Below are 15,056 nucleotides of genomic sequence, written 5' to 3'. Positions count from 1 at the left end.
TTTACAAATTTAAAATTTTTTAGCATATCCTTACTTTAAAAATGCCTCTGTAAATATTTTACACGTGAAACTATAAGCAAGAAAGAAGAGATAAAATATATTTTTTTTTTTTATTTTTGTCGTACCAAAAAAATTGAAATTGAATGGCTGAGCAACTCATCGTGCATTTCGGTACTAAAATATTCCCAGGAAATTTAAAAATATTCTCTAACAAATATGTAATTAAGCGTTGCCACATGAAGAAGTTTTGAACTTTCAGCAAGCCATAATTACATTAATTTGCAATTCGATGTTATATTTAATTCTTTGCATTTTTTTCTCAAAGCTTTTAATTGCCAATTTACACACAAAAACCAGTTTAAAATTATGGCTATCACTTTTCCGAGAAAAATGTATAAAAGTAAATCAGTAAGGCAACAAATTATAATACATTTACATAAGAACTATATTTGTTCAATGAGTATGGCAATAAAGCTAATGATATTTAGTAATGAGTATTTCTTTATAATTTCAAAATCACTTGCGAGCTACACTGCATATTTCCCCGCAGTAATTTGTATGATAAAATGATTTCACCAATAATCTGAGAATAATTTTGAACACTCAGAGAGCGACTATATTTCTTAACTGCAATTGCATTTACTGTATTCTTATCTGGCAAAATAAAGTGCAACCAGTTAAAGATCAAAGCAAGCGCTGTAGGAATAAGTGGCACAAAAAGTTATTCGTGATAAATATGAATTTAATAATATTATAAATAAATATATGAAGTATATGTGTATGAAATTAAATAATTATCAACGCTAAAAAATTATTTGGCAGATAACATGAAACATTTTTGTTATAGAGTGGGTTATAAGGGATCGGTTTTTTTTTCTGTTTTTAAGAAACTTTTTTCTTTAAGAATTTAAATTTACGAAAACAAGAAAACCCCTTACATGAGGCTATAATATGCTTCACATATAAAAAAAAAATTTTCCATAAAAGAACTTGATTTTGATGGATCAGTGTGTATGGCAGCTATGTATAAGCTATAGGGATCCGATCGGATAATTTTTTTTTTTTTTGAGTTTGTACCGTTGCTTAGGCAAATAGTTCAAGTAAAACTTCTTGAAGAAATCTTGTCAAATAAAAAAGTTTTCCATACAGGGACTTAATTTTGATTGGTCAATTTGTATGGCAGCTATATGCTATAGTGATCCGATATAGGCGGTTTAGACAAGCGAGCAGTTTATTGGAGAGAAAAGGATGTATGCAAAATTTCAGGTCATTATCTCAAAAACCAAATATGATTTCTTCATTTCAAAAATAAGAATAAAAAAGGAAATTGAACCCCGACCTCTTTCTATTATTAATAAGAACGCATAGTTGGAGATAAGTTTTGAGAGCCTTGCCACCAATTTTCCAGAGTGTAAAGTAAAAAAAAGCGTAAAATACTGTTTTAACCCGCTCTTGTGGAATCTAATATGTATGCATAATCCAAAATTTCCAATTCTCTCCTCCCTCTTGCTACTTACAAATTTTTTGCTGCCCAATTTTGAGTGCAACATTATTTTTAAAATAAAAATGCTAATGGCAAAAATTCAACAAGCACCACAGACACACCGAATTGACGAACGACTTTACCTGTCAGCCAGCGCTCATTGCAAGCAGTCTCACTCATACACACATATGTATTATAATATTTTTCAAGCGCACATTAATGGCGCAAATTAAAATGCAAAATATGAATGAAAGTATATTCAGCGGAGACGAGCGCCACACAAAAGCAAATAGCTATGAAAACGATGAAAACTCATATTCACGCAAGCAAGTGTGTGTGTGTGTGTGTGAGTGAAGATGGAACGTTGCGCTGCAGTGGCAAGTGGTGGGGAAAAAGTAAATGAAAGCGATTTTTATGCTAAATTACAACTTGGCAAACTGATATGCAGATCAGCGTGTGGAAGTGGATTTTTTGCGCTCGCTTATATGCACATGCAAATACAGCAACAACATATGCAAAAATATTCATAGCCACAACAAACGCACACACGGATAATGAAAGAAACTTTCGTAGGTGTATGTGTGTGTTTTCCTGCCATTCAGTGTGCACATTATCCTTTCATTTTTCGGCGTACATAACGGTATGCACATACAGAGCGATTTAAATACGAAATTCGCCACATTGCAAGGTACCTATGCGTGTGTGTGTGTGTACATACTTCCGTGATTGTGTGTGAGTGCACACACATACCTGTCTGTGTGTGGGTGAGGGCTTGTAACGCACATATGTATGATTGTTGAGTCAAGCTATGCATTATTTAAACGCTCCCGAAAAAACAGCTATCACACCACTCTAGCATTTGAGCTTAGTTGTAGTATAGCCAACTTTTAAATAGGAAATGTTTTATAAGTGCTTGAGCATGTCATGGCTTGACAAAGAGTTAATACAATAGCGAAAGGACTAGTTGTAGAATAGTTTCAGACTAGTTGGTTACTAGTTTACTTTAAACGGAGGTTATACACTTTTTTGATACAAAATTTTTGGTGCTATTTATTATGAGTTTACAACAGCGGGCCAATCGTTCTTCCCTATCAATGTTTGGCCCCAATGGGAGATTCCAAAGGTAGTCAAGTCCTTCACCACTTTGTCTCTCCAATGAAGGTATTCCTCTTCCTCTACTTCCTCCGGCGGGTACTGTGCGGAAAATCTATTACTATTATGGTTGAATACAGAAAATGATGGAAGAACTAGCGAAAATTTCGATTTAAAAAAAGGCCATCAATATAGCAGACGTTTCGTAGAAATTTTCCTCTTCGACACTAAATACAGCGTTTCGCGCAAAGACTCCTATAAAATTTTGGGAAGCGATAGTTTCAAAAATTCTTATACATAAATACGCTCATATCTCCGAAACTATTTGACGAAAATCATATCTCATATTTTCAGAGAATATCTACATACATTCATGCAAATAATTTTTATATTTTTTTCTTTTTTTTTTTTTGAAATTCCCAAGTCGATATAACCCCAACAAAGCAGTTATTGCTTTAATTTTATTTTTATATACAGTATTTGGTCATTTACAATTTCAGAAATCGAAAACTTTGGATTCCATGAATTGTATATATAATTAATTAACTAATTTTTTGGAAATGAAAATATAATACAATTCTTCATATTTATTAAATACGTATTCGTATATGTTAACATCATCCAAAAGTCAAATAAATCTTTGTTTTTGTATGCAGTTGAAATTCAATGCAAAATGTTACTCATACGCCATGATGGTCACGTACATTTATACTGAACGCGAATATATTGAAAGAAGCTAAGCAGTTTTTATTTATTTAGGATTATTGGCGCTTATTACATTTCAATTTTCATTATTAAAAATTATTAAATTTATGAAAATTGAAAGAAAACGAAATATATTGGGTAATCGAAAAAGTCTTTTCGTATTTCTAATCAAATTTCAACTTTTTTATTTTTTATATTTATACTAACAAATAAATAAACAGATATGTACCATTTTGATCGGCCAACTTTCCGCTAGAGACATTGTTCCATCAGTGTAAAAACTCCATCAGTGTAAATCGAAATTTCCAGAAGCGAGCGAACCATTGTTGTGTTGCATCAACAAATAAGGCATCCTCTCCGTAAACTTCACAAATTTCATTAGTGACTTACATGATTGTTCCTTTATTATACAAAAATTTCAAAATATAGCTAATTTCTTCATTATTTTCACTCATTTTTGAACAGCTGTAACTTTTTTTTTAACTTCCCCGATTTTTTTTCGGTTAAATTAAGCTTAAAATCCACCTTACCAACACTATATGGTATGACACTATGTGATAACTGGAAGCACTGGAAATATATGGCAACAACGACAAAATACGAAAAGGCTTTTTCGACTACTCAATATTTTTCCACGCATGGCAAGGTTGAGCAGTTTTTTGAGTGTGCTTTCTAAAGATATTGAGCATACTTATTGGAAATTTATGTAATTTCACTCTTATTTTCTGTTCATATTTGATCGGACAAATAGGATGATCAAGCAATATTTTTTTTGATTTACTTGACAGCATCCTTGGAGAATAACTATAACAAATATGACCATCTGTATTTTGTCTCTATTAGTAACAATTAAAAATTTATTCACATTCTTTATTCACATGTATTAGGTTGTCAAAAAAGTCTTGCGGTATTTTTGGTATTTTATTGGATTTTCAATTGTTCATAAAATTTTTTTTGATGACTCATGCCTAGCTCTTGACCGATGCTACGGCTACTACTATGCCGGTCTCTTTCGACCAATTCAGCGATTTTATCGCAATTTTCRACGACAGGTCTTCCGGAGCATGGCGCATCTTCGACCACCTCTTCACCAGAACGAAAACGTTGAAACCATCGTTGTGCGGGGGAAATGGAAATTGTATCGCGTCCATAAACTGCACAAATTTTATTGGCGGCTTGAGATGCATTTTTGCCTTTATCGTAGTAGTACTGTAAAATATGTCGTATTTTCTCTTTATTTTGCTCCATGTTTGCGACGCTATAACTCACGAACGACTTAAAAGAAACGACAATCAATCAATCACGTGTTAACGCGTGAAATGAGCTTTCCAAAAAGGTATAGCATGACCCGATGCGACGAATCGCGCTCCCAGCTCAAACTAGCGAAAATACTGCGAGCCAAGGTGAACCATGTCGTATGAGTAACATTCAGTGAACGTCAACTATCAAACATAAACATCATACTAAATATAAATATTAATAAATTACCATTAAAAATAATATAAGTGAACTATGAAAAGTTTGGGACACCATAAATTAACCGAATTCATTAGTTATGTATGCATATGCGCCACCTTTAGAGCATTTTTCAAATGTTATTTGACAGGCACACAAACATAATCAACCAACTGACACACTTAACAAAAACGCAGTAATTATAAGTATAATTTCATATTTTAAGATACATGTGTCTCTGCCCCGGAAGTCAGCCAAAACCATTATTATTCCTGTATTCCTGTCAAATTAGTGTACTCTCTCAGGTTTAACACGCCCACTTTGGGGCTTGTAATGAGCTGAAATATTTAATGACTGCTCTACATTTGGTAATTTTTATTACTTAATTATAAAGAGTGTAGCAAAAATGACTGCTTGTGAAACGTCAACCCATAATTAATATAACCGAATTGTCAAACCCAAAACAAGGCTTGAACTCGACTTATATTGCACACACACACATACATATACACGCGCCATGACATGAAGAATTAGGCAAATTTTAAGCAGCGCTATAAATCAGCAATATTAATTTGAGTATTTTATTGTAGGCAGTAGTGGTTGGTTATCACACTGGCGCACCCTGTCTATATCCTCGCGGGTCCTATTTCGCTCCGGTCTAATTTGCAGCTTACACCGTTACGCCATTTTAGCTCATAATGACTTTTACATGAATGGGAAATATAATGCGCATTGTGGGCATTATAAAAATTGAACTACACTAATTGCAACTATTTTTTATCACTTTTTTCTTTTATTCCTGTGCCATGCGCTTGCTGATAAAAATGATGAAAAAAAGCATATGAAAGGCTATTCAATCCACTTTCCACCTTATCAGCGCTTTTCTCCCTCATTTAATTGAGTGCTTAGGGAGCGCTTTACCCAATAATTGCATTTATACATTTTTATGCATCATTTTTGTTGTTGCTTTTTTGTTTTATTTCTTCTTTTTGCTCATCTCTTGTATCTCAACGCTGTTATTTCAATACATTTTATAAAAAAATACACTTCATTTGCTAAAAGCGCATTTATGCAGCCAGCTTTGTAGGCTAGTAACTCACCACAACTTGATATATACAAACCGTTGTATTTATATGAATTAATATTTATACAGTTATACGCATTCATGTATGTAGTAGTTGGCCAAGTATGATTTTAAATATTTTTTTGCGTGCGCTTCTCCGTCATTAGCGTGGTGGCAAACAGGTGGCAGCACAAACCCCGAAACACACACACATATACAAGCACTCCATTAGAAATATATATTATGTTTTATGTTATCTCGCTGAATGGCAGCATTTATTGCAGGCGCTCTGGCAGGCAATTTAATGGAATTTAATCTGCTCTAAGTAGAGCTATACAAGTCTATATGTGCGTGTGTATGCTTGCACAAATACATGTGCAGCGCGTCACTTTTTATAAATATTACGGTTAATAAACTAAGTCAAGCCTTTATTGGTTCATTGCTTTATTGGCTACACTTATGAAATTGCACGAGGCACTCAATGCCTTTCAGTCGCAATATAAATATTTACATAAATGCTCGCACTTTGATGTTGCATTCATCATGTTGCCATTGCGCGAGCCATTAAATGCGCTACATTAACCTCGCGTATAGCAATTAATTAAAAACAGAATCATATAAATCGATTTGAGTGCAAAAACAAACTCAATTATGAACATAAAGATAAACGAAATCACAGACACGGCGAGAATTATCAATCAAAATACAGATATATATAGTATATATATACACGTACAATAAACTTACATAATATGAGTACATAACCATGCGTAGCGGTTATTTACTTAAGGAGTGCGTTGAGTGCAAGCTGTAGGCTGTTGTGTTCAAGGGCAACACTCGAATATTTTGAGGCCAAATCTTTCGAATAATCGAGGTATGGCCAAAAGACGACAACTCGGTCTTAAATATAATCACATATTTATCCAGCTTACAAAAAAAGTTGAAGAAGTTTAAAAAATATCAAAATATTTCTCAACATAGTAATTTTTTTATATCTCAACGAAGCGTTTCGGCAATAAAAGTTTTAACTGGTCTAAAAAATATGTTTGCTGGTGATCTTGTATTTCCCGCCACGGCATATTTCTTTATTTTATCCATATTTCTTACCGGTGAATGACTTTTTTTTATTTGAAAGCGAAAAGAAAGTAACACAAGACCAATTCTGAAGAGTACCGTGAATGAGGCAGCAGTTCATAGCTTTGTGAATCCCCAAAAAAACAAGCGATGGACATCCAATTTCTGGAGTATAGGCTAGTCGTCTTTTTTCTGTGAACGTTCGCCCGGTGATGTGCCATGGTATTTGGTGTATACCTGTGGATCCATATTCAGTGATAACAAAACCACGCAGAAACTCTTTCGTAATACTCTTAAATAGCGTCACACACTGCGAGGAGTCATCAAAACTCGATATGAGACATTAGAGTTCCACCGCTATGTATCCAAAGTTTCGGATCACCCAATAGATTCTACAAGTATAAGCTTACATTATAAGCATCAATCACTCGCTTAGGATTCCCAGGTACATGGCGATCGCCTAAAATGCATTTTTCTAGACACTTGTGTCACACTTTAGCGGCCATTAGGCCTCTTTTGTATTTTTTTAAATACGCCCTCTTCCACGTTGGGTCAAAATAAAACCTCCATTCCGATTCGCCTGAATGTAAGGGACAAAGTATTTCTGGAATAGAAGGATAATTCATCATAAACTATCATTTCATTCTTCTTAAAGAAGTTTTCCAAAAGCAGCCATCAGATTCAGTTTGAATATACTACTTGCTCAACCAATTAATTTCTACTCTTATTTTACTATTAATCTTATAATAAAGAAACAACCTTTTAAATGAAGACTAAAAGCCTTTTCCCACGCCCAACTTAATATAATACATTAAGATTGTAATTGATTAACAATTAACGATAGGCTCTATTAAAGATTAGCTATTTTACTTGCTTGTGTTCTTCATTTTGTATTTTCTCAAATCTTTAAAGCTCAACAGCTGATTGCTATTTTATCAATGCACTCAACTAAATTTACAGCCTGGATAACAACCGGGAGAATTAAAGGGAAATTTATAATGTGGATCAATTATAATCTTGATGTACTAAACTAATTTGGCTATGCGAAAGGCTATTAGCCTTTTCCACACTGTGAATTGATTAAGAATTTTTGTCGGAAAATGAGATTTTTGGTTTGTATGATAAATTGATTCAATTGAGCATTTTAATCGAGCAAAGGTCGCTTAATTGAGCAATTAACTCCGGAAAACGCTATATGACTTTAACTATAAATTATTTTAATTTAATTACTTAGTTGCTTTAATATCCAGTTATTAGAAATAAGCGCTCTTCTGGCTTTCTATGCACCAAATACATTATTATTTCTTGCGTTGAAATATTTCAGACGCTGGAAAATTTAATAAAATATATAAAATCAAAATATAATACTATTTAGTAATTAATAATTATATCTACCGTATTTGTAATCATTTTTAACACTTTCTCTCCATCCGTCATTTTCTTTCTTCCAGCAGGAAGTGCTTCCATGCCGCCTACTACTACTTGGACGACCCGCCACACCATCCCAACATGCCGCAAGTCGACTGGGAGGCACCCGTCGAGGTGGCTGGCGAGATACGCGCCGCTGTGCCGGTCAATGAATTCGCCAAACACGTGGCCTCCCTGCATGCCGACGGCGATATCGGCTTCAGTCGCGAATACGAGGCGATACAAAACGAGTCGATTGATGATTTACCCTGCGAGCACTCCCAGCATCCAGAGAACAAGCGCAAGAATCGTTATCTCAATATCACAGCCTGTAAGTCGCAATATTTAACTGTTATTAAATTAAAAAAAAAAACTATATAATTATTTCTAACACACAGACGATCACAGTCGCGTACACCTGCATCCCACGCCCGGACAGAAGAAGAATCTTGACTACATTAATGCCAATTTCATTGATGGCTATCAGAAATCGCGCGCCTTCATCGGCACGCAGGGTCCACTGCCAGACACGTTCGACTGCTTCTGGCGCATGATTTGGGAGCAACGTGTGTCCATAATTGTGATGATTACCAATTTGGTGGAGCGCGGTCGTCGGAAATGCGATATGTATTGGCCGAAAGATGGCGTCGAGACCTATGGTGTTATACAGGTGAAAATGGTCGATGAGGAGGTTATGTCCACCTACACAGTGCGTACGCTACAAATCAAGCACTTGAAGGTAAAACAGGTATGAACACCACGCTTGCAAGTTCATTCTCTCAAATCATATTTTAATATATTCTATAGTTAAAGAAAAAGAAACAATGCAATGCGGAGAAAATCGTCTATCAGTATCACTACACAAATTGGCCCGATCACGGCACACCCGATCATCCACTGCCAGTGTTGGACTTTGTGAAGAAATCCTCCGCTGCGAACCCCGACGATGCGGGTCCCATTGTGGTGCACTGCAGGTGAGTACATTTTTATAAAAAAAAATAAATCTCAATCTACTAAAATCTTTATTATTTAATTCTTTACGCGCTCGCAGTGCCGGTGTTGGTCGTACGGGCACCTACATTGTCTTGGACGCCATGCTGAAGCAAATACAACAAAAATTAGTCGTAAACGTATTCGGTTTCTTACGACACATACGCATACAGCGTAATTTCCTCGTACAAACCGAGGAGCAATATATATTCATACACGATGCGCTCGTCGAGGCGATTGCCTCGGGCGAAACAAATTTACGTACAGAGCAAATCGAAGAACTGAAGAACTGCACACCATATCTGGAGCAGCAGTACAAAAATATTATACAATTCCAAACGAAAGACATACACATTGCATCTGCGATGAAGCAGGTGAATTCGGTGAAAAATCGTGGTGCCATATTCCCCATTGAGAGTAGTCGTGTCCATCTGACGCCCAAACCGGGCGAGGAGGGTAGCGATTATATAAATGCGTCGTGGCTGCACGGTTTTCGGCGTTTGCGTGACTTCATCGTCACACAACATCCGATGTCGCATACCATGAAGGATTTCTGGCAAATGGTGTGGGACCATAATGCGCAGACCATTGTACTGCTGTCATCGCTGGACGAAATTGTAAGTCGATAGCCGAACTTTCTTTTGTTTTTTTTACTGTACTAACGGTTTTTCTGCTGATTGCGCGCTTTGCAGAATTTCGCACAATTTTGGCCAGACGACACGCAACCCATCGAAAGCGATTACTATCGCGTCAAATTTCTACGTAAAACGAACAAAAGCGATTATGTTAGTCGGGATTTTGTCATACAATCGATACAAGATGATTACGAGCTAAATGTGAAAATGCTACATTGTCCCAGTTGGCCGGAGATGTCGAATCCGAAGAGTATTTACGATTTCATTGTTGACGTACATGAACGTTGCGCCGATTATCGCAATGGACCAATTGTCGTTGTGGATAGGTAAGATTCCAATAAGCATCCATCCATCCATATGCACGTAAAACTTTGGCATAGTAAGAAATTACAGATTGGAGTTGAATTATTAAAATTTCTTTTATAATATGTGCGCGACGGATGGCCTAACCACAGAACCCTAAGGCCTTTAATCTATACAGAATTCTCTTCAGTCTCTTTCGATAACCTAACAACATGGAAAATTAAGTTTTGATAAGTTATTGAGCAAGAAGACAACCACCGTACAATAAGACTATGGGAAACGCCCACACATTTCTTCTTTTAAAGATACCAAGTGTGGTCAAGTGCTTCTCCACCTGATCTCTCCAACGAAGTGGAGGTCTTCCTCTTCCTATGCTTACCACGGCGTGTTCTGCATCGAATACTTTCGGAGGTGGAATATATTCATCCATACGAACGATATGACCTAACCAGCGCATCCGCGGTCCTTAATTCGCTGAACTATGTCAATGTGGTCACATATCACATTTTTTCATCGACTGCGGTTATTGCCAATACTCAAAGAACCATAAATCTTCCGCAGAACCTTTCTCTCGAAAACTTATAAGCTCGACTCCTCATCCGTGCCTCTGCATCATATAGCAGAACGGCAATAATGAGTGACTTTTTTTCAATATTCTGGGTTGGATTTCGAGCTTGACGTAGTTGTTGGCGTTAATGCAGGTTCCTGTCTGTCAACAGTAATGTTGGAGCCAAGTCGCGAGTGCGACGACTGTTTGTTTGATGACATGATATATTTTGTCTTGCCCTCGTTCACTACCAGACCCATTTTCTTCGCTTCTTTGTCCAATCTGGAGAAAGCAGAACTACAGGCGCCAATGATATCGATGTCACTGGCGTATGCCAGCAGCCGAACACTCTTGTAAAAGATTGTAACTTATCTATTCAACTCTGCAGCTCGAATTTTTTTCTCCGAGAGTAGATTGAAGAGGTCGCATGATAGGGAGACGTCTTGTCTGTGGTATCGAACGTCTCCTAGAAGTTCTTCTCGTTCCTGACGAAGCTTTTGATATTGCCCAACGACAATATACTCAGCCGTATTAGTTTTGCGGGGATACCAAATTCAGACATCGCGGCATAAAGGCAGCTCTTTTTCGTGCTGTTAAAATCAGCTTTAAAATCGACCAAGAGGTGCTGTGTGTTGATCGTCTTTTCACGGGTCTTTTCCAAGATTCGCCGCAAGGTGGATAGCTGGTCAGTTATTGATTCTCCAGTCCTGAAGCCACACTGCTAAGGTCCAATCAGTTTGTTGACGGTGGGCTTTAATCTTTCACAGAGTAGGTTCGATAGAATCTTATGTGCGATGTTGAGTAGACATATCCCACGGTAGTTGGCGGGGTCTCTCTTTATGTGAATTAGGCAGAACACACTTAAATTCCAATCGTCGGACATGCTTTCGTCCGACCATATTCTACAAAGAAGCTGATGCATGTTAGATATTAGTTCTTTGACATCGGATTTGAATAGCTCAGCCGGCAATTGTTCGTCCCCCGCCGCTTTGTTGTTCTTCAGACGTGTAATTGCTATTCGAACTTTTTCATGGTCGGGCAATGAAACGTCCACACATTCGTCATCAGTTGAAGAATCGGGTTAGCCTTCTCCTGGCGATATACTTTCACTGCCATTCAGCAGGGTGGAGAAGTGTTCCCTCCATAATTTCAGTATGCTCTGTGCATCAATCACTAGATCTTTTCTGGGGGTTCTACAAGAATTTTTTTTTTTATATAGACTAACGAAATATGAAAAAATTAGACAAAAAAAGCTTTGAAAATTTCACACTGTTCTATACGTTTTTGGCATTGAATTTCTATACATATTTTATTGTTTTATTAAAATCGGTTTTTCCATTTCTTTCTTTTCCGATTGCGACAAAATCATTTTAATTTTGCCAAATAACGCATATCAAACGCACCACGAACAACATGACATTCACCACAAACAGATATGGCGGCGCACAGGCGTGCACCTTCTGCGCCATCTCGTCCCTCGCGATGGAAATGGAATACTGCAGCACGGCGAGCATTTACCAGTACGCCAAGCTGTATCACAACAAGCGGCCGGGCGTCTGGACCTCCAGCGAGGACATACGCCTAATCTACAATATACTCTCGTTTTTGCCACGCAACCTGCAACTGCTTGAACGCACAGCATTGCGCACGGAATTCGAGGATGTGACAACGGCCACGCCGGATCTCTACAGTAAAATCTGTAGCAATGGTAATATAAATGCCCAGCAAAATTGTAATAATTTGGTCTATCATAATCATAGTAGTAGCGTAAACCATAGTAATAGTATTAGTAATACAAATGTGCTTAATGAAAATGCAAATGCTTGTAACAACACCACAAACAATCTGAATACAAATTATACAACAAACACTATAACAACAACAACAACGACTGCTACAGCTACTACACCCACAACGATTGATACTAGTGGTGGCAACATAACACCACCAACAACGCTTACACCAAATACGAGCGCAAATAATTTACAATATGAACAACAACAACAATACCAACAATCATCACAGCAACAACCTCATTTTGCATCACAACACATGCAATCGCTCAATTCAGTACAGTCACCAACAACAACAACAACAACAAACAACACACCAGCATCAAACCAATACACACCAGCAACATCAAACTCACAGTGTGCAACACCAACACCATTACCATCATCATCATCATCACCAAACACAACACCAGCAATGTCAACAACACCAGTCGCACCACTAGCATCAATAACGGCAAACAATCATAGTACGGCCATGTTTACAACAACAACAACACCCGATTTGACTAATAATATGACGACCAACAGCATCAACAACACTAACAATTGTAATGCTAATCTAATTGGTAATGCTAATTATAATGAAAATTTCGCTAATACTAATACTACTACTAATGCCTACACTACTGCCACCACAAACACCAAAACCAACACCACTAACCAACATAATACAACATCCTATTGTGTATCCCCCAATACGAATCCCAACATCAATACCAACACCAACAACACCGATTCCGTTTCCACAAATCATTTTACAACAAATACAACAACACCCACTTCCATTGCTGCTATTTCCACTAATGGTGAACGGTTTTCTCTTGTAAATAATTTGGAACAACAACAACGCCACCATGAACAACAACAACAACAAACATACCAATATGAACCAACTAATCTGCACCATCACCATAACCAACAACAACAACAACCATCACAACTAACTTCGCTGACCGACGCCATCGCCGAACTGCAATTGTATGCCACGAATGGTAATTCAAACCTTGCAACAACAACAACAACAACTAATGGCATCGATTGTTACGCAACAACAATGGCACTGCCGCCACCGCCACCTGCTTTCGATAATGATCCGGATTTAACTCTACAACAACAACAACTGCAACAACAACACGAACACCAATTGGATCCGCTAAATTCGAACGCTTCAACTCTATCTGCGCCCTGCTCGGATGACACAATTGATGGCCTAACCCCGCTGTTACCCACGCCTCCGCCACAATACCCCAACAACGCCTATGCAAATAACACTTGCAACACGGTTGATGTTAATGCCACCACACCGTTAACAAAATCCTCCTCCAACACTTCTTTATCCTCCTCAAACGCAACGATTAATTACAATGGTAATGGTTACGCTAATGGTAATGGGAATAATAATCAAACCCATTTGCATGGTAATGGTAACGGTTTATTAAATGCTACTAATACTAATATGAAACAAATGACAACTCTAACAACAACTAAAGCAGCGACTGTTACAGATGCTCAAAGTTTAGATATTGTAGGTTAGAATTACAAAAAAAAAAATAAATATTATAAAAATAACAGTAAAATATAAATATATATGTATAAATATATTAAATTAAACGTACATACATATATGCGTAGCACTTAAGTGTTAGCTATTAAGGAAAAAAGTGAAATTTATAAATAGACTAACAAATTATTTTTATGCAAATTACAATGAAAACAAAAATAAAAACAACAAAGAGATTGAAAATAAAAATGAAAAAAACGCTAATGCTCGTGAGCCCATCTCGGCGTGAATGTAAATGTTTCAACGAAAACGCCAGACAACTGCTAATTAAATAACAGTATATAGTGTTGTACTCCGCATGAGCAACACTGTTGCGTTAGTAAGCAGAGTGAGCAGTAAACATTTATTAAATATTTATTTTGAATAATATTTTTAAGTAATTACTGTTTGTATTTAAGCATTTGTTTATGCTACAAATTTTCTAAAAATATTTTTATGCTATATTTATTACAATTAATTGTCTAACTATCATATATGTGTGTATAAAATAAATAAATTTTAGTTGCAGTAATTTATTATGTACGCATTGGGATTGTCCTACAAGTTTGTCGCAAACTTTTATATATTCTTGCGCCATGTAAATGGTTACAAAACAACAGTAAAGTAACTAAACCCACTTTATAAACGTATTTATAATTGTCCTTAAATATATTATTTAAATTTTAAATATATTCTAAGCAAAGCTTGTGTTACAATTAAGTTTTGTCAAGAGCATTTCTTAAAAATGATTTGTATCCCGTATCTTCGTACACACCCAGTCTTAGTCTTATGAGCGAATGTATACCGACCAAAATACAAAAGCGAAATTATTAAAAAATAAATTAACATATTTATATTTAATTATCAACATCACAAGCGCATGAGCGCCTACCACTGTATAGTCATAATTCACAAACAAAAATAAAATAGAATCCATCTCATATGTTAAATAAAGAATAAAACGAAAAA

At 36.3% G+C, this 15,056-nt stretch overlaps 1 protein-coding gene across 4 annotated transcripts in view; it reads left to right on the top strand.

The window, feature by feature from the left end:
• The window catches only part of LOC108966499 (tyrosine-protein phosphatase 99A), a gene marked incomplete at its 5' end in the record, with an annotated part of 228,901 nt that extends 213,845 nt beyond the window's left edge, over positions 1–15,056 (top strand). Inside the window, 7 exon segments of one of the 4 annotated variants that reach the window (XM_018929457.1) lie at positions 8,324–8,610; positions 8,678–9,027; positions 9,087–9,253; positions 9,331–9,886; positions 9,962–10,230; positions 12,188–13,113; positions 14,041–15,056. In XM_018929457.1, the coding sequence (XP_018785002.1) occupies positions 8,324–8,610; positions 8,678–9,027; positions 9,087–9,253; positions 9,331–9,886; positions 9,962–10,230; positions 12,188–13,113; positions 14,041–14,081 (2,596 nt within the window). 4 annotated transcript variants of the gene reach the window in all.

This window comes from Bactrocera latifrons, unplaced genomic scaffold (genome assembly GCF_001853355.1).
Source record: "Bactrocera latifrons isolate USDA-ARS-PBARC rearing strain unplaced genomic scaffold, ASM185335v1 scaffold_10, whole genome shotgun sequence".
In the NCBI taxonomy this organism is placed as follows: Eukaryota; Metazoa; Arthropoda; class Insecta; order Diptera; family Tephritidae; genus Bactrocera; species Bactrocera latifrons.
Note: the sequence above shows the minus strand (reverse complement) of the source record. Positions and strands in the feature narration are given on the sequence as shown.